General features: G+C 31.9%; 1 protein-coding gene across 1 annotated transcript in view; it reads left to right on the forward strand.

The window, feature by feature from the left end:
- The window catches only part of LOC103574261 (calpain-7), a 37,219-nt gene that overhangs the window by 12,809 nt on the left and 2,478 nt on the right, over nucleotides 1-21,932 (forward strand). Inside the window, exons 2-5 of the mRNA XM_053739626.1 lie at nucleotides 10,965-11,116; nucleotides 11,180-11,378; nucleotides 11,448-13,000; nucleotides 13,069-13,298. Of these exons, the coding sequence (XP_053595601.1) occupies nucleotides 10,965-11,116; nucleotides 11,180-11,378; nucleotides 11,448-13,000; nucleotides 13,069-13,298 (2,134 nt within the window). The remainder of the gene's footprint in view (nucleotides 1-10,964; nucleotides 11,117-11,179; nucleotides 11,379-11,447; nucleotides 13,001-13,068; nucleotides 13,299-21,932) is intronic.

Raw genomic sequence — 21,932 nt, forward strand, 5'->3', positions numbered from 1 at the left:
TAGTCTTGTTATTAAATTGCTACCTACTACATCTTTAAATTTAAATTCTTCTACTGGACCGACAGTACTCTCTAAGATGCCGTCTGGACCTGTTATCAACTTTTTACTAATTAAGTTTTCTTTTACCGGACCTACAGTACTCTCTAAGACGCCGTCTGGACCTGTTATCAACTTTTTACTAATTAAGTTTTCTTTTACCGGACCGACAGTACTCTCTAAGACGCCGTCTGGACCTGTTATCAACTTTTTACTAATTAAGTTTTCTTTTACCGGACCGACAGTACTCTCTAAGACGCCGTCTGGTTCCAAACTTGAATTTATTGAATTTTCAACATTAAAATCTACGACTGGACCGACAGTACGCTCTAAGCCGCCGTCTGGTTCCGAGTTATTATTTGTTACATTAATTACTTTAATTCTTTTGAATTTATTTGGTTTATTCAACCAGGCTTCATGTGAACTATTACGACTAGGGCTCCGATTTCCCCATATTATTTGTTTGAGAGACCTTCTACGTTTCGCGCCCTTTATCCTCGGGGAATAGGAGGGCGAAGCTAGTTTTTTGAACGATCAGTGTGACTAGCGTTGATAACACTGGTCGGTTGTATTTCGACACAATTAGCATGGTTGTTTACATTATTAATATTATCATAATTATTATTAACATTATTATTATTACGAACAAAACGATTAGAACGGTTTCCACGATTATTACGATTATAATTTCTTTTAAAATTATTTACAATTGGGTTCGGGTTTCCCCTATTAACATTATTTACATTTGGTTGCCCACGATTTAGGTTATAATTGTTGCCATTATTATTAAAATTATTATGATTTGAATTAATATTTGACCGAACGGGAACGTTTGACGGACGTGAATTTGAACCTGCCGTAAACCCGGACCTAAATGAATCGGCATTTAATTTAAAACAATTTTGTATTACGTGTCCTATTTTAAAACAATAATTACAGACATCTACTCTGTTATTTATACACTGTTCAGATAGATGACCATTTTGCCCGCAGTTAAAACAAAAGTAATGGTCGGAATTACGACCAGCAGTAACTTCACTAAATGTACGCGATATGGCGTTTGAGTTGCCATTATTATTCGTGTTATAGTGATATCGTACTCGATTATTTGGAAATCCATTTGACGATGCATTATTTTGCGAGGTTTGGACAGTAGCTGTAGATGCGCAAACAATTAATTTGCCGTCCTCTCCCTCTCTAATTTCCTCGATAACGAGTGGTTGTTTATCATTCATCATCTCAACCAAAATTGGAGTACGCGGGAACGAATGTACTGCTGAGAATCGCGATTTTTCTTTTGTCTTAGCGTGTGACTTATCGAATGGCTCGGACGCGCGTTTATTTTCTTCTAGTAGCACGGCGGCCTCATGTAATACCGATAAGAGGTCATCATAAGTGTTTACTGACCTAGAGAATACTAAGGTAGAAAGATTCCTAGGCAAATGATTACGGATGCACGTAACCTGTTCTGATTCAGGAGGTGGGTTACGCATCTCATTATATTTTTGTTGAACTCTAAACGTAAAATCTATTGACGATTCACCAGATTCTGGTCTCAACTGACCAATTTCCATCAATAACTGAGTGTCCGTCTTTTGTGAGCCAAATGCTCTTAAAAATTCCCGTTTAAAATGGTCATAATCAGACCAATGTCTGCTGTACACGTCGTACCACTTAGTAACTTTCCCAGTAAAAACATATCCAAGAATTTTCACGAAATCCGTTGTGAGCCAACCCTCACGAAACGCCATGGCTTCAAATGAAGTCAAGAAACTATTGGCTGTTAAATCGCCTTGCGGAAAACGTACTGGCCACGCTCTGACAATTTCTCTTATATCGCGCCATTTACGTAGCGAAACCGCCGCGGCGTTTGGTATTAACAGATTATTCGCTCTAGGTTGGTCATAGTATTCTTGGTGTCTTTCCTGACCATTATTAATCCGATATTCAGCGTTTCTTTCATCAAAATTATTATTATTACCAGCAAGTGAATTATCCCGTAATATTTCGAAATTAATATCATAATTATTACCGTAATTATTTATTGGTAGATTATTATTTTGAATTTCGCTGGGGGTATTGCAACAATAGTTATTGCCGTTTAAATTATTATTTAAATTATTGTTATGCACTCCACTAGGATTAATAACGGGGTGATCGTTACTATTATTGTTTAAATTATGATTATAATTATTGTTACTGAGACCGACCGTATTGTTACGAACATTATTAATTCCACTGGTACTTGGTTGTAAATTTACCGGGAGGGCTGAAGTCGTAGCAGCCCTATTGTCATGATCCAAGTGAACTGTACTGCACTCCCCGTCGCCAAAACTGTGAGTTACCTCGCGAACAGTTTGTGTATTTTGTTGTACAGGCACTTGTGAATTGTTTACCGGTTGCGCGCTCATAGCTAAGGTCAGATTTTGTAGACAATTTAAAATCTGAGCCAGGACAGATTGAGTTGTCGCTTGATCAGCCTGTGCGGAAACTGGAACGGTGCCAGGCAGAAAAACGGATCCCGCATTAGGCTGAATTTGTTGAGGAAGTACCGGTGGGGGGTTTTCTATGAATACTTCGTCCATAGACGCCCGTAAATTATTATTAATATTTGTCAAATGTAAATTTGATTGTGCATTTGTATTTACGGCCTGTGGGTCGTTCATTTGAATTGACCCAGACGATGTTGTAACAGTAACTGGTGTGGTGATAACGGTACTGGGTAGTGTCGCGGTAGTAATCGGTATAGCGGTGGTCACTGTCGTGACCATAGTCGTGGTAGTTGCAACCATATTCCCCAAGCTGCGCCTTACTGGCGGTCTAACTTGCTGTGGGGTGTCCGAAGTCACGATCAGGTTAGGTAAACCGGGTAACGGATTGGGATTCGACATCGTCGAGGTCGCTGACGAAATCGTAGTACTTGATGTTATTGTGCACGTAGTCGAGGGTGGTGAATGCACTACCCTGTTCTGATTCTTACCGTTTGAGGAACTAATTCCTTCGAAGATTATCTCTTCACTTTCTCGTCTACCCGATTGTTGAACCGAACGCTTAGAATTTTGACGCGTCAGTGGTCGAGTATTACTCATAGTATGATTATTGGGACTTAATTTAATTTATATTGGCTGGTAAGACAAGCAGCTTACGAGCCCCAACAATATTTAAATATAAAATTTAATTACCGGTAGTAAATTCAAATAAGTTAAAATATTTCTTTTGTAACTTATTAGGATTAAAATTTATTTACCGGATTAAGAATTTATTGTAATTACTAGGTGACGACAGTTATGACTCGGTAATCCCTAACAATGACAGTTTTTTTTTTTTTTTTTTTTTTCCAAATTAAATTAAATTTAATTTAAATTAACTATAATGGTTTAAGTAATACCACAAATCTATTGAATTTTAATTTTGTTTAAAATTATTATAAAGAAAATTTTAGACAATGGCTAAAATTTTAAGCTACTGTTTTATTTTATTTATTAGCTGATAATTTCTAATCTTTCCGACGCTTAAAGCTTCAAGCCCTGAATTCTATATTAAACGATAAAGATTTTAACTATTTAATTTAATTTATTTAATTGAAAGATTTACCCATACTTAAGTCTAGTAAGTAACTTTGAAATTAATATAACGTATTATTTTTATCGAACAGTTATTTTATACTGACTCATTCACTTAGTGAGTTTTACCTAAACTTATTTTAATATTCAAACTGTGGTTTATTTTAAACCAAAGTAATTAAATTATTTGTCTTTGTTTTATTAAAATTTAACTTGTGATTTTTACTAATTAATTTTTCTTTTACGATTTTAATTCAATTAATTTTATTAACAAAATTTTACTGTCACTGTTAGTCTAAAATGTATAAATTTTATTTACTAATTTACTTTATTTTACTTAGTTTATTTTACCCGAGAATTTACAGCAAAACTAACAAGCGATTTTATTTTATTTATTTCTCTGGGCTTAGTATTGTACCTATTGTTTGTACTACGAGTAACGCGTACGACCAACGCGTAAGACGATGACCTTGTCTTGGTCTTCACGAGACCACCGGAATTCATCGATTTTTTTCACTACCACGATTTCAATTTTAATTTTATTCTTTTCACTCGGTATTTTATATTTTAAAATTTAAGTATTTTACTCACTATTTAGCCAGTTAATATTTAAAGAAATTATTATAATTTTTATAGATTTAGTTTAAATAATTTTGGGCAACCAATATATATATAATTTAGCACAGTATCAATCCAATTTATGATTTATAATACCAGTATTTCTCTCTTCAACGGTAAAATATTTAATTAATTTAATTTTTCCAAATATAATTTTACTTTATCACCAGGTCTAGAATTTTCCAAAGCGAGAAAACCGAGTTGGGCGCCAAATATAACGGTGGGCCCTGGCTACTTCGTGTCCAGTAGCCACGAACCACAGTTACAAAATTTCCCGGTTAAATAATTAATTATTAATAATAAATATAAATTTTAATTACGATGTTGCTGGTTCTGAACGCGGGAAATAAATCTCAGAGATGGGTCGACTCGCTTTGACCGGACACGCGGCTGAAATTAACTTATTCTAAAGACACTGGTGATGAAGAGTAATTTCTTTCAGACTTAATTTAATTATTATATACAAATTTTATTTAACCAAATTCCCATTATGTGTACAAAATTTCCCCTTTACTTATAAAATAATAAATGTTCAGCGACAACAAATAAATTTATTTAACGCACCAAGCTTAATGAACACGGGAAAATAAAATCTAATAATTATTTACGCTAAATCGCGTTGAAGAGAGAAAATATAAATAAATTTATTATAAATCTTATCTGGATTTTATTCAGTAGGACGTACTGCAGGAACTGGACGCCGCTGCATCTTAGACCTCCTCTTCTGGATCCTGACTGTTGATGTAGAAATTGACGCTGGGCACTCACAATCACTTACTTAACGAACTTAACGTAATTTTGGGTTTTATAAACCAGTTTATAGAAAGAGCACAAATATATTTTAGAATTTTAAGTTATAATTTTATTATAAGAGAGAGAGAGAAAGACCAAAAACCAACAAGGACAGCGAGAGAGCCACACTCTCACGTCGTACCAATGCTGCCCGGTTATAAAGTATGAAAAAAACGATTATAAACAATAAGATATTGTTTTTAAGAAAATTTTTTTTTTTTAAATCATTATTTTCATACGCAAACAATATGGTGAAAAAAAATTTTTCAAAAATATTTAATTAATCCATTTGTTTATAAAAAATTTATAAACAAATGGCATGAAAAAATTTAAAAAGTAATCATATAATGCTTAACAAGGATATGAAATCAGTAATCGCTTAAGATTAAAAAAAAAAAATTATTTAACATACATTATTTAAATTTTTAATTTTTTTGTTACTTCAAAAATTAATAACTAATGAAATAAAAATATTTTATAAACTTTTTTCACGTCATCTTGTTGAGTATGTTTATAAAGAGGGCTCCAAGAAACGAAAAATTTATAGATTAATTATTCAAACTTTTACACCGCCTTTTATGATAGCACATACCCGTAAAAAAAATGTTAATTAACAATCGGATAACTTTTTGAAAAATGGTGATACAACTTTTAATACCGCGGAATCGTATTCTTTGAAGTGTCTAGATGACACCAGAATTTTTTCAAATTTTTTAATTAATATTTAATTGCATAAAAAAATTATTTAACAACTACGCTCACTAGAGCGGCGGTGCACGCATACCTCAACTGCCGCGCAAAAGCCAATTTTCAACGTTAAATAAAAATTATAAATATTGGAGCTACAATTCGGGGTGTCGAGAACTTTTTTACTCAAATTTTCTGCTCTTTCAGAAACTTTTTTAACATTTGAGCTATCACTTATACTTTTTGAGATTTTGTCAAAAAGCTGAACGGCTAATTTTTTTAACGGTTTTTTGTTAATAACAATTGTAATTTTCTTTTCCTAAAAAAATCCAAAAAACGCCTTTTTCTGGATCGTTTAAGCCATCAACCATATTTTTAGGAGACTTGTAACTATTTTTCGCAGGTTTTCATCTTCTCGACTAGACTACAAAACAAATTTTTTGAAAGTGTCCAGCTTGAAAAGAAATTCGAATAATCGGACTCTAATATTGAATAAATTACTAAAAATATTCATTACTTTGATTTCTCGTAGTTGTTTGAATACATTTTATATACTTTAAGTTTCGACAAGTTAACTCCATCAAAAATTTCCTTATTATATCTTATAAACTTTTTATCAGAAAATAGTCAGTATTTGTCCTCGGAATTTCTGATTTAATCTTTTAAACTTAAAAAAAAAGAATGCTTCGAGTTTTCTTATAAAAAATGATAACTATGTTTCAGTATTTCATAAGATATTACATGACATGAAAATACTCATTCAAACTTATAAATTCTACCGATTCAAAAAAAAATTGTATTATCGAGGTTCTATAAGTATTATATTGTACCAAATTTCTGTAGGAATCTCATTGAAAATATTTTTGGATTGAACTTTTATAAACTTATAAAAACAAAACTTCTTACTCAATCTCATAAATCTCCGACCGTATTAACTTATGAAATCTTGTAACTTCTTAAATCTTAATCAATCTCATAGAAAGAATACTGGTAATTTCTGATACAAAAGTAATTTTGGTCACAACTGATAAATTCTTATAAATATCTATATAAGAAAATTTTTTTGTTCTTAAAGACATATTGTAAACTTATAAATTCTGATATGAAATTTTCATAATTTTATAAGAATTTATCAGAACTTTTCCACAGGGAAGGTGGAACTGCTAGTAAGCGCTCGTCCCTGGGTATTAATAGGGATATGGATAGGTCATAGTGTAGGTGAAAATATTGGGGTGCCAATTGGCACCCCACAATAAGGTTGAATTAATTTATAATTAACTATGGAGTTTATTAACTATATAGAGAGCAGAGCAGAGGTTCAAGCTCTAGGAGCTCTCTTGAAAGATTGACTATTTAATTTAGTCATTATAAAAATATAATAGAGCCAACAGAGTTGACAAAATGTTGACGCTGCATCTCAGGTTCCCTGTGAGAGAATCGTCGTAGCCCGGGTCTCATGCATCGTCATCTGTTTTTACTACCTGCGAGCCACGGCGACTCTCTTATCGTAACCGATTTCCGTTACATTATGTAAAATTCATTTAATGAAAAATAATTAATTTAATTTAATCAATTAAATATTACGGGAACGTAACACACTAAAAAACTAAAAAAAAAAATTTATTTTTTTCGTAATTCATAAATATTTTCGAGTCTTCTCGATCAAATGATCTAAATTTTCAGGAAACTTGATGGCCAACAAGCTCTTTCGATTGCCACCTTAACCATCCAAATCGATTCATTAGTTACTAAGTTACAAAGAGTTTACATGCATACGTACATACACACACACACACACACATACATATATATATATATATATATATATATATATATATATATATATAGATATATATATATATATATATATAGATATATATATATATATATATATATATATATATATATATATATATATATATTTATATATATAGACAAATCGCTTTTTCTCTTTGCGATTTTAACCAGCAGCCACCAGAATTCGCGGGTTGAACCCTGGCTTAGGCTGGCCTCTAACAATATTTGATTTTACTTGGACAGAGCAGTGGGCTGGGGTTCTTGCAAAGCAAAGACCCGCACTTATTCAAACACGGCAACGTATGTAAAACTCACTAACTTACCTCACGGCTTATGACTTATCAATAGATTTCTTATTGTTGATGAACTTATCAATTCTTACTTAATTAATAATACTTTTATTAAACTATTGAAGGATCTTACCAGTAAAATAGGATATGAATAGGATGAACAAATAGTAGGTAAAATGAATGATTAACAATATGTGCAAGTTTATTGCCAATTATAATAATAAAAATTACTTACAAGAAAATGCAATCGCTGGATGTAATGTAGAGAGATGTGTAGCACAGTATAATTTTATATTACGAGTATCTCGCCAGTACGTACAGTGATAGTTACTTAAACTAACTTTATTTATAATAATTAATAACTAAACAATAAAATATAATTGCAAGGTAATTGCCAATAATGTACAGAATATCGCATGTTAATTGCCCGAATTACAATTAGGTTTTTGCAAGTAAATTGCCGGAATTAATACTGAATAATTAATATAAGAACGTCTGTACGCTAATTAATCCAGGATTGAAGTGATTGACCGATAATTGAGGGTCTGGGACTCGCCTCTGAACTCTGTCCCCACTTCACCCTTACGGTCATGCGTCAACGTGAAAATTAGTCATGTGACCACGGCACTATGACTTGTGTAATTTCAGACGGCAACAAGACGGGGAAAAATGGAAACCGCAAGGCTGAGGACGACGAAGACAATTCACATTGTCTCAATATATATATATATATATATATATATATATATATATATATATGTTTACAAACATACGCGCACACACACATACATACACACACTCGGACATTATTCTGAAAATAGTCAGAATAGCTTCCTAGGACCTCAAAACGTCGACATCTGATGAAAACTCGATTTTTGAAAATCGGGGTGAAAACAATAACTTCCCGAATTTTTGAAAATTTACAATTTTCTTAGCGGGAAGCTAAAAAAAGTCACGAACAATAGTTCATAGAAGAATACTAAATGATAAACTTTTAAGCAATATGATGATTCTATAGGTTATGTTCGATGATTACAATTGATTCAATTATTATAAGGATATTATATGACATGAAAATTGAACAATTTAAATAAATCAATATATAATTACCTGACACAGTAGTGAAAATCTTTCTTATTCCAGAATTCACAGTCACGTATCAAATAATTCCAAACTATTCGATTAACAAGCAAATTTTTGTTGCACTTCTGGACAAAGCGCGCGAGAAGAGTGAGCGTCCTCTGACAAACAACACAAAATTTGTGTTGACTTTGCTTACCCTGATTAAAAGAATCGATTCGAAGTGATTTGCAATGTTAAATGCCCATAAGAAGGGTGATTCAAAAGTATTCAAAGTTTTCAAAAGCATTAAAAAGTATTAAAAAATTTTTTTTTCTAATTGTTTTAAATTATTTTTTCTAATAAGGGTTCTTCAGTATGTTATGAAATTTGATCAACACAATGTTTGTGTTAGTATCTACACAAATTAAATATTGTCTATAATATATAACATTTTTTTTTGTGTTAAGCAAACAAAAATAATATGTAATAAATCCTCGCCTCACACCGTATAAATTTTCGGAATTGAGTCAACCGGTATTTTGTATTAAATTTGAGTTAACACAAAAAATGTGTTATTAAATTACTCATAAATTTATTAACACAAAAAACTTGTTAACTCATAAATTATTGACACAAAATATTAAACCATTGAATTTTTATACACAAGAACACCAAATTTTCAACTTTGTACATAGAAAAAACATTTAACTCGAATCCAGAAAAATCCGGAAAATCAAAGTTACCTTGCACCAAGTAAATAATTATTTTAATTTTTTTATCTTAAGTCAAAAATTTTTTTTTCGTCAACATATTTTATGCTTAAATTGAAAAATTTTTAATTGCTTAGAGTGTTTTTATTTCTTAGTATAGGAGATATTTTTTTTAAAGGAAGTTTTTTGTTAAAAGTGAAAATGAATTGTATTTTTTAATCGAATAATCGAAATCAGAACATAGTAAAATGACGAGTTATTTAAAAATTCAAGTTGTAGTAAAACACATGTACCTATTACATAATCTGGAGATTGCTTGTTAATTATATATAACCATATATAATTATGTTAGATTATATATAACCATTTTTTTCGTGGCATTATATTTAATTACATGCAATTATATATGATTGTATATAACTATATTTAATTATATATAATCATCTGTGATTTTTCTCGACGTTATGTATAATTATATATAATTATATAGAATTATATATATTTATATTGAATTATATATAATTTTTTTTACCCAGGTGTGCATATTTTAACATAACAATATAAGAAAAGTAATATAACAAAATTATATTTTTTTATGTACTTGAAATAGATTTTTTAAATATTTTCATACATCAATTTTTTATATATTTCAAGACATGGGTAAGGGGAGACAAAACGAGGTACCCCCAAAATTTTATTCACTCTAAATTTTTACTCTTCATTTACTCTGAATACACCCTGAAGAGACACGTAAAGCACTTCAGTTCCACTCTAGATTCGCTTTCGTTAAACTGTAGTTCCACTCTAAAGAACACTTTGGATTCGTTCTGAAAACTTTCTGGTTTTACTTTGGAAAGACTTTCGTTTCATTCCGAACCTACATTGGATTTGCTCAGAATTTGCGCTAGATTCACTTTGAATTTATACTTTTGAATTACTCTGAATACACTCTGGGAATACTTTGGATATGCTCTGGTTTCATTCTGGTTTCAGTCTGGTATCACACCTGAAAAAGGGCACAAAACCGCTTTGGAATCACGCCGGAATCAGTATGGTTCAATTCTGACTGGTTCCAGTATATACTTCATGCCGCTAGGGTAGCTTAACAATCGATTGTGTAAAATCGGCTTTATAATTTTTTGTTCAAAATAAGAAAACGAATATGGGTCCAAAATCACAAATTCAAAATTCATGTCTGCTATAAAAAAAAATTATATTAATATTTACTTTATATAGCAGTCGATTATTTCATCGCAACTTTAAATTTGTAGAATCGATTATTAACAATATTAGAGTGCGCCAATTCAAACTTTAATGTGAAATTTCTGCAATCCAATCTGAAAATCCAATCGTTAGACTAATTCAATATACTCAATCTAATAATTATTTGTTATTTTGCTGTTAAACAGTCAACGATGGTGAAAAAAAGGAGTCGGAATCAGAGGCAGGATCACAAAAAGTTAAATCTCTTCTCAAAGAAGCTATGGATGCCGATGAAGAAGGATGGAAAAATATTGCAGTAATGCTTTATGTTGATGCAGCTGAACTGGGATTAGATATTGTAAGTTTATTTTGAACAATTAATAATAACTTAATCTATGTTTTTCCTGATATTGTTTTTCAGAAAAAACAGATCGAAGATGAAAATACCAAAGAAAAACTTAAAGACTTAGCTCAACGAGCTATAGTAAGAGCTGAAGAGTTAGAGGGAATTGTCAGAAAGGAACCATTCAATCCTTTAGCTTTACTTCTAAATTTACCTCCAGTTCCCGAGACCATCCCAACTTCTCCAACTACTTCTACTCATACTTCTCCTAATTTTGGTAAACCTTTATTAATAGGCTGATCTTAATTTTAAAGTGATTTTAAAAACCGGTTGACTTATTCACCAGGCAATACTTCGCCCGAGAGACCTCAGAAGCCTCCGTTCCACCGGGGAAGTAGTGCTCACCTTAGAATAACAGGTGGTAGTGGTAATTATACAGAAGAAGAGAAGAAAGTGTTGTTAACTACGTCCCACATAAATGATAACGAGTTCGTGCCGTTTATGAGCGTTGATCTTTCCGAAAAATTTCAATCTCGTACGTTGTTTGTTGATAAAGATGGTTTATTAGAGCTTGCACCAAAGCAAAAAAAAGACTTTGCTTGCTGGGCACGACCAAATGATATTTTTGCGGACCCAAAAATGTTGATGAACAACCATGTGGACTATTTCAGTATCAAACAAACTGTTGTTTCAGATTGTTCTTTTGTAGCATCTCTTGCCGTTAGTGCTCAGTATGAAAAAAGATTTGGTAATCGTCTTATTACATCGATTATTTACCCTCAGAATTCAAACAAAGCTCCTCTTTTCAATCCTTTTGGCAAATATATGGTGAAACTTCATATAAACGGAATACCGAGAAAAGTTGTCATTGATGATTTATTGCCAGTTGGCAACGACAATCAACTTTTGTGTTCATATTCAAGTAATCGTGGAGAACTCTGGATATCTTTGTTGGAAAAAGCATACATGAAAGTCATGGGTGGCTATGACTTTCCTGGGTCAAACAGCAATATAGATCTTCATGCTCTAACAGGATGGATACCAGAGAGATGTGCAATCAGGCTGAATGAGCCAGATTTTAATATTGATGGATTATTTAAAATCCTCCTAGAGCGACTTCATACTGGGAATGTTCTTGCGACTGTTGCTACTGCTGAGTTGTCTGATTCAGTTTCTGATAAAACGGGTTTAGTTCCCACACATGCTTATGCCGTTTTAGATGTTCGACTTATTGATGGCAAAAAGTTATTGCAGTTAAAAAATCCTTGGTCACACTTGCGATGGCGGGGGAATTTCTCCGAACGCGACGCTCAAAATTGGACTCCTCAACTCAGGCGTGCTCTCAATTATGATCCAGAATCAGCATCTCAGTACGATAATGGAATTTTTTGGATTGATTACGCAAGCATTTGTCGTTTTTTTGATGTTTTTTACCTTAATTGGAATCCTGGACTTTTCAAATATACTTACTGTATTCATCAAATGTGGAATGCAGGTATCGGGCCTATTAAAGATGTTTATAATATTGGAGATAATCCTCAGTTTTCATTGGAAGTTCAACCAAAAGTCTCAGGAGCTATTTGGATATTGTTAACTAGACACATAACGGATATAGCAGATTTCCGACAGAATCAAGAATACATCACCGTATTAGTCTATAAGAATAATGGAAAAAGAGTATATTATCCTCATGATCCTCCACCGTATATTGATGGTGTTCGAATAAATAGTCCTCATTATTTATCGAAGATTAAATTAAATCCTGAAAGTGAATCTAAGTACACTCTTGTTATTTCTCAATACGAGAAAATGAACACGATTTACTATACTTTAAGAGCATATGGAACATGCCCGTTTTCTCTAAAAAAAATGTATGAGCCTTATAAATTCGATAAAGAGGTATTGTTTTCATTTTTTATTGTTTGACGGAATATGTAATTTAAAATATTTGCTTAACTGTATTTCAGATTAAAGATGGTCAATGGAAAGATAAAACTGCTGGAGGATGCGGTAATCATCCAGCTACTTATCAAAATAATCCACGTTATCGGCTTACTTTAGAAAGTGATCACAATAATAATTATCTTTTAATAATCTTAAAAGGCCCAAAACAATATCAAATTGGATTTGAAATAATACCCGTAAATGATTCTGATACGTCATCCACTTTTCAAAGCAAGACCTCAGGACCTTTTAGGTAAACATTTAAGTAAATTTCCCAGAAATCTGATAGTTCATGTATTGGGAACTGACAAACAGGGTCACGCAATCTCGTGGTAAAAAATCAAACTAATAATGGGTTACAAAAGTCGAGTAAATATACAGTAAATGCATGCTGTAAACACAAGAAATAATTTTTTTACGAGAAATTATTAAGAAATAAATATTAAAATGAAAGTTGGAATTTTTATAGAACATGAAAATACAGAAAGCAGAGTATTCTGTGTATCTAGAGATTGTCAGAGTAAAGCAAATAAAAATTTAAACGTGGTTTTCTATAAGTTTCCGAAGGCTGGTGGTAGTTCAGTGTTATTAGATAATTATTTTGGTAATTTTGAAAAAGTTGATAAATTAGAAGCGAGAAAAAAGTTATTTAAAAATAAATGAAATTACTTCTCACATAAATGCTTGCTCTTTACATTTCAAAAAAACCGGTTATTTGATATTGCCAGGTACGTTTGTAAAGTTTAACCTAAACATTAAAAACTGAAAATATGATTTTTATTATCTTTTAAGTAAATAAAAATTTTATTACAAGAACAAGTTATTGAAATTATTTTTTCACTTTTAGATACTTTAGCATTGATTTCATGGGATTTTTCTTTTATATGTCTCGTTTGGATGGAAAGCGCGGTAAATACAGTCATATTTTTATCGCGGTTTATTTCACACATTATCAAATAACCAACAGATAAATTTCATTCTGCGTCATATATAATTTTTTGTTTTGGGTTTTTACCCGTCCAAGATAAGATAACAGATAAATTTAGTAACATTTTATTTATAAGTCCTATTTGAAAGTGTAACCTATCGTCCGCCATGTTTTTTAAGCCACGCCTCCGTGTCAGTTCCCAATTTGACTTAAAAATAATAGATTCTAGAACTTTCGAATATTTTTTTACCATTTTCGCTCAAAGCGGTAATCTCTTTAGTCTTGATTCAGCAAAACTTAACTATTAGTCCACGATGCTTTTATAATATTTTACACATTGTGTGGAATCGATATTATACTCGATGTCACTAGATGTATACAATAGTTTATGTAATGAACGCACGAAGAAAAACATCGTTAAATGTCTAAAGTCAGTGTTATGCAGTCAGAGTTATAAAAATAATTTACTTTATCATTATTAAAAGAGATTTATACTTTATAAATTTGGATAACTTGTTTAATATTATTCCCCGAGTGGAAATATTTCAAACTGAAAAAAAAATAATTTTTTTTCTCGGCCGAAAAAAGACCCAAGTAGTGAATACGAGGCCGAAACTCGCTAGGCCGAAAAAAGCCGACAATGAAGCTTAAAAATGGCTGACGTTAGAGACAAAGATTTATACTATTATTATTATTCTATTTGATTGCATAGAATAGAAATAATTGTATACATCAAATAGTTATTTAATTGTCCGGAAAAAGTGCATTATATACAGCCATATATTGAAATTTCCAATATATACATAGGTATGTATAGAAACTTCATTTGGTCATACGGAAATCATCAGATATGTGATGAATTTAATTTCTAATTTAGTAGTTTTTTATGTCGAGAAAAAACGCTAGAATTATCAACTAACCGCACACGCTTTAGGGGGATTCGAACCCGGGACCTAACGAACGAAAGACAAACGCATTAACGACTAGGCTACACTACCGACAGTGACTACTAAGTTTCCTTGTGCTATATGAGATTGAAAGAATACATCACTTTTAAAACAGCAAAATATAATTGAAAATCCATTATTAGTAATAACAAAAAAATAAGAAATTTTTTTTTTCTTGTGCTATAAAATTCGGTATGTAAGTAATTGTGATATGTGTAATTTTGGTTATATATTTAGGTGTAAAATTATTTAAAAAGTATATAGGCTCTATCTATGACCATGCATGGCCATACGTAACTCGTTTTTCCTACATGATTAACTATTATGCTTACATTGTAAAGAATTTGCGGAGTAAACGCGGAATGAATACGGAGTGAACGTGGAGTGAATGATTTTCTATTTCTTTAATCCCCCAGAGTGAATGTCATTCTGAAGGGAAGTTTTAGAACATATTAATTATAGAAAAAAATTACCACTACATAGTGAAGTTAGGTCTTTCATATTTAGACATTTATGATGACTATGGCATAATTACGAGCTCCCTTTACATATATTTATAAGGAATAACTGTTTAAAATTATAATCTGTTTAAAATGAAAAATTTTGCTCGTATAATGTTAAAGAAATCGATTTTTCATTTTTGCTCATTAATATAATTTCACTTGGCCATGAACTGTCATATAACTTAAATCAATGATACCACGAAAGAAAATTTTATATTGTACCAAAATATAAACTATTCCCAAAAAAATTATGTCACATTAAATATTAAATAATTAAATGTTTTCACTATGCCCGTGAGAAATGAATCATCCATGGCCATGTATGAAAATTGGCCAGGTATGACCATACATAGCTTGATACGGCCATATATGACTTGATATGACTATGTATAGAAGTTTTAACTAAATTAAAAAAAAATTTTTTTTTTTTAATTACTTTGGCGACAAAACACTAGACTTACTGATGACCGCACCCGCTTCAGTAGGATTCGAACCCGGAACCTTTCGTACAAGAGACCGACGCTTTTGACGATTAGGCTATGCAACCGACAGTTGCAACGAAGTTTAATTGTGCTACGTAAGATTGAAAGAATGTAATCACTTTCGAAAAAGCAAAATATAATCATCAATATGCTTCTAGTGATATCAAAAAAATTTCCTATTTTTTTTACACTACAACATCCTATTTATAAGTAATTATAATAGTCAGCTCAAATTTTTTATATAAAAAATCTGTATGTTTATGTATGGCCATATATGCCCATGTATGAACTATATACGGCTATGCATGGCCATATATATTTTATTTTGACGGGTAAATATATGGTTTAAATTATATTCAATATAGTTTAACAGATTTCTATTTTAAGAAATGTATAACATACACGGAAAAAACAATATAGTAATGACAACTCTCTGGTATAGTCCTGAGTTCTTTCAGTAAAAGAAAAATTTCAGACAGCACTATATGCTATCTAGACTGTATCCCCTACTGTCCGGAAAAAAATTTTTTTCTTTGGTTTTTCTTCGAAAAACTGAAGAAAAAAATTTTTTACATGTATTTTAAATGGTAATCGATAAAAATAGCCCTGGAAAAAATAGCTCCGGAAAAAATAGACTTGGAAAAAATAGACCCGGCAAATCAACTTATCAGCTGACTACCGATTTCATGAGGAACATCATACTCGACCTTATAATTTGATGGTATCATGTCTTTCAATGTCTGTAAATCCGGAACTCGGTGACACTACCTTTGACCCGGAGACAAATCACTCGCGACAAAACACCCGACGACAAAATATCTGCAAACCAAAACATCCGCCACACGGTGTGACGCTTTTTGGAACCAAGACAATTCATACCCGACGATTCATCCTGAAAATCAATTTAAAAAAAAAAAATAAGATAGGAGAAAAAAATCTCTTTGTTTTTTTTTTCCGTAAAAAAAGAGTATCTCAATAAGGGGGTCCAGGGGTGAAGCCTCGGTAGGGTTCAGGGACCTAGTGCCACTTTTGACATTTTTTTATGTGTGGGTATATTAATGTAATTGCACACACACAAAATTCGTGAAAAAAGGGCGCTATGTTTCCCACCTTTTTCTGTGTGTGAACATTGATTTAATTGCACACACACAAAATTTTTATTTGATAACAATAATAATTGTTGTTAGTATATTATCTAATATTATATTAATTATAGATATTTTGGCTTGCGAGTATTTTGTCGTGGGTATTTTGGTTTGCGGGTAATTTGTCTTCGGATCAAATGTTACGTAGCCATCAATTCACTTGTTAATTTCTTTCGTGAAAAAAGGACACCTCTAAGGAATCCAGGGGCAAAGTCCCGGTAGGGTCCAGTGGCAAAGCCTTGTACAAAATAGAATAAAATAAGTTGCCTAATGAAAAACATTAGATGATTTATTTTCTCTGAGTCTATTTATTCCGAATCTATTTTTTCCGGATCTATTTTTTCCAAGTCTATTTTTTCCGGTCTATTTTTTCCGGTCTATTTTTTCCGGGTCTATTTTTTCCGGGATTCAACTTAAATTTAAAAGCCGATCGTCTGACAGAATTTTGATTTTGACATATTTCATCAATTTCTGGTGGTGCCAAAAAAAAAATGTTGTTTTTCGGCACACCCTAATTTTTATATTATAAAATAATTCCAATGTAATATTTCGTTGTAAATTTATAAAAAATTCTAGTAAATCAAATTACAAACAACGTTGTAAATTTTACAAACTAATATAATTGGAAACTAGTCAACGGTTCAGTAAAATTACAAGACGTGTAAGAAAAATAAAAATTTCCGGCGAAATTACAATGGATTATGTAATTTACAAGTCAGAGTTGTAAAAATACTGAAAATATTTGTAAACTTTTAATGACTTTATTGTAATTTCAGTTACAATTTTTGTTTTTTTTGTAAATTTATAAAAATTTGTAGTAAATCAAATTACAAACAATGTTTGTAAATTTTAAACTTTTAATTGGGAAATGATTAACGATCTGGTAAAATTACAATACGTGTAGGATTACTACATAAAGGTAGTGAAACACCAACTCATCTTGGTAGGTTTCCTAACACGTTCTGGTAGATTACTCCAATTGTATTATATATTGTATTGACAACATTCTGATTTGTAATTTTACTTATATTTTGTTTTGTAAAATATTTGTAACTTTACAAAAATGTTTAACAGTGATACTTAAAAAATGGCTTCCTCAGCTTCTTATAGCTAAAATATATTATTTTATTCAGTTAATATTTTATATGTTTTTTAAGTTGCAATTAATTGGGTTCAGAATAAGTGACTATAAATTAAAAAAAAATCGATTTTCTTATTAAATTTATTATTTTTTAAGTAAGTTAGAAAAATCGGTCTGTCGGTTGACCCTGCGGGCCAGCCCCAATACTTCCCGCCCATTTCGAGCTCCTTAAAATCGAAAAATTGTTGTGGATACATTTTCGAGCTCTTCGAGCTCGGAAATACTTTTGTATATCTTTGTTTTCGAAAAAAAACGTTTTTTACCATTTTTTCTCAAACGATATCTCTCGAACGAATAAACCGATTAAGGCGTTTAAGGTGGCAATCGACGCGTTTTATTGAGTTCTACAACTGATCAGATTTTGAAATTGATTTATCGAGTCGTTTTTGAGAAATTTCGAGAAACTAAAAAAAAAAATTTTTTAATTCTTTTGTTAACGGTTTCTCTTGAACAAATGAACCGATTTTGATGGTTGAGGTGGCATTCGATGCGGCTTACAAAGTTTTAAAGCTGATTAGATTTTGGAATTAATCCATAGAGCGAATTAAAAGTTACCCAGGTAGGAATCGCCAAGGATGAATATAGGCCGAGCCTTGGCCCTGTTGTCACTTGCCAAGCTTCGGCAGCTGACCATTGGCCTAAGCCTCGGCCAGGGCTTGGCCCGATGGTTTGATTACGTTTAGCCAAGCCTTGGCAGCTAGCTATTGGCCCAAGTCTAGGCCGAGGATTAGTCCATTGGTTTCATTAAATTAAGCCGAGCCTTGGGTAGTGACCATTGGCGCGAGCCTCGGCCAGGGCCAGGCCCGATAGTTTAATTTTTGTTAAATCGAGTCTTGGCCGCTGACCATTGGCCCAAGGATCGGCCGAGGCTGGGCCCGATAGTTTAATTTTTGTCAAGCCGAGCCTTGGCAACTGACCATTGCCTCAGCCTGGGTTAAATTTTTATTCAATATTCAAATTATCACCTTTACATGTATATATATATATATATATAGAGAGAGAAGACCAGGGCATAACGGTCTACCGAGTATACGATTAATATCAATAATTTCCATTTGATTAGTTACTGCTATGTACAAAACTTTGGTAAACATAAAACTTTTATTTTTTGCGGGCAAAATAGGGTACCCTTTAAACAAGTTGAAAAAAAAAATTTCTACATGAAGAAAAATAACATTCCACATCATTGGCTTAATAAATCGTTTCCCTTCGATTAGCTTAATTACTAATTGTTATTCAATAAAAAAAAAAAAAAAACAATTCTATATTTTTTATTTGCCATTATTTCGAACCTAAAAACGTATTTTTTTATTTTTTAGATTACAGATTATTTAGCATTATTTCAAAAATTTTATCAATTAATAAATAAAATATTATTCTCGAATATTTTTAGTGGCTGAATTTGCTCCAGGTATAGAGAATCAGCCAAAAAATAGATAAGTATATTAAATTTTTTTTAATTTGATTATAAAAATATGAATCATTTTTTCAGAATTTTCGGATAGTCCATTTTTCCCCAGGTGTCATGTGTAGGGCTAAAAATGCGCAAATATATCGGATTTATATCAATTAAACGAAAAAAAATAATTTTTTTTTTTTTTTTAATATTTCGGGAGTACTCCGTTTTGCCTACTCTATCCCCTTTTGCCCCCCCCCCCTTTCCTAATAATGCTACTTGATCTTACTCTTAATTTATTCATTTATATCAAATCATGGAATTACAAATTAATAAATATATTCTATTGCTCGCCAGACAATTTTAAGTTCGTTAAAGAAAACTACATGTCACCTCATCTTTACGATCTAATATTTTTGAATTAAATTGTATTTAAATAATTTAACAAGCAAAACAATCATGATTATCTGGACATCAGATTTAGCACAGTGAATACCGTCCCGGCCTAGTAAACAGAAGGATCTCAGTTCGAACCCCGGTAGCGCCCAAATAATTTTATTCGTTATTTCCCATTAATTCAGAAATTAGTTAATTACACCCCGATGTAATGCCGACAAAAATGTGATCAAACTTTTTTTTAATTATATTTATTAATTTGAATAATAATATTTTAGATGGAGCATTGGGCGAGCTTCAGATTTTTTGCTTCCCAAGGTTTGGCCAAGGCTCGATTTTTCGTTTCCTAAGGCTTGGCTCAAGCCTGGTTTTTTTGTTTGCCAAGGCTTGGCGACATAGTTACCATCCTAGGCCTGGGCCAATCCTTGGCCCAATGTTTAGCTAAGGCTCGTACCAGGCATTGGCCCAGGTCTAGGATGATAACTATGTCGCCAAGCCTACATATACATATATATATGTAAAGTTGATAATTTGAATATTAAATAAAAACTTAACCCAGGCTGAGGCATTGGCCACTGGTCAGTTGCCAAGGCTTGGCTTGAAAAAATTTAAACTATCGGGCCCATCCTTGGCCGAGGCTCGGGCTAATGGTCACTACCCAAGGCTCGGCTTAATTTAATGAAACCAATGGACTAATCCTCAGTCTAGACTTGGGCCAATGGTTAGCTGCCAAGGCTTGGCTAAACGTAATCAAACCATCGGGCCAAGCCCTGGCCGAGGCTTAGGCCAATGGTCAGCTGCCGAAACTTGGCAAATGACAACAGGGCCAAGGCTCGGCCTATAGTCATCCTTGGCGATTCCTACCTGGGTCCCTTCCTACCAGGGTATTCAAAAAAAACATTTTTGAAAAAATTTTATTCTTGAAATATCTCCGCACGTACCCTACCGACTAAGCTCAAATTTTCAGTGCTCATAGTAAATAACAAGCCGCGTCGAATGACACTTCGACGATCAAAATCGGTTTATCCGTTCAAAAGTTACAGAATATTTATATACGTACGTACGTACGTACATACATACATACATACACTCGGACATCATCTTGAAATTAGTCAGAATAGCTTCCTAGAACCTCAAAACGTCGACATCTGTTGAAATTTCGATTTTTACAAATCAGGGTGGAACCAATAACTTCCCGAATTTTTGAAAATTTGCGATTTTCTTAGCGGGAAGTTAAAAAAGTTGAAAAGGTTAGAAACTGGACCAGGATCAATAACTGGGTCTTTTACCTTAGATACAAAAAACTTGAATTTTTAATTTTAATTACTTACCATTGCATTTTGTAGAAATGAAAAAAAAAAAAAATTTGCTCTTCAATAATTCAATTTTTCTCAACTTGAGGGTTCTTACTTTTTTTCAGTGAATTTATTAAAATGACTCTAAAAACCATTTTTATGGATAGTTAAATTTTCTATAAGAACTTTAATTGTAAAATAATTAGAAAAAGGAATCCTGCTAGTTACCGAAGAAAAAACAAAAAAAAAAATTCTTTCATCCAAAAAATTTGATATTTTCTTTTTAAGTTTCAATCTCTATAACTTTTTTTCTATAAACAGAATTCAAAAATCGGAAAAAAAATTTTTTCTCAATGTATTTTAAGTGAGAAAAGGGACCCCACTTCGAAATTTTTAAACATGATAAATCCACCAAAACACTTATGACAATGGTACTCTCTTAAAATGAACCAGTATAATCCACTGGTTTAACCAGTGGACTGAGATGATCGCTTGGCTCACTGGTTGAACCAGTGATACGCCGGTGTACAATATACATATAAAGAAAATAGGTTAGGTTGATTTTATTTTATTATAAACTTTTATTTAAAAACAGTGAACTAAAAGAGTCTTAATAACAATCATATTTAATTATAAATTATTTAGTGATAAAAT

This window comes from Microplitis demolitor, chromosome 5, assembly GCF_026212275.2.
Source record: "Microplitis demolitor isolate Queensland-Clemson2020A chromosome 5, iyMicDemo2.1a, whole genome shotgun sequence".
In the NCBI taxonomy this organism is placed as follows: Eukaryota; Metazoa; Arthropoda; class Insecta; order Hymenoptera; family Braconidae; genus Microplitis; species Microplitis demolitor.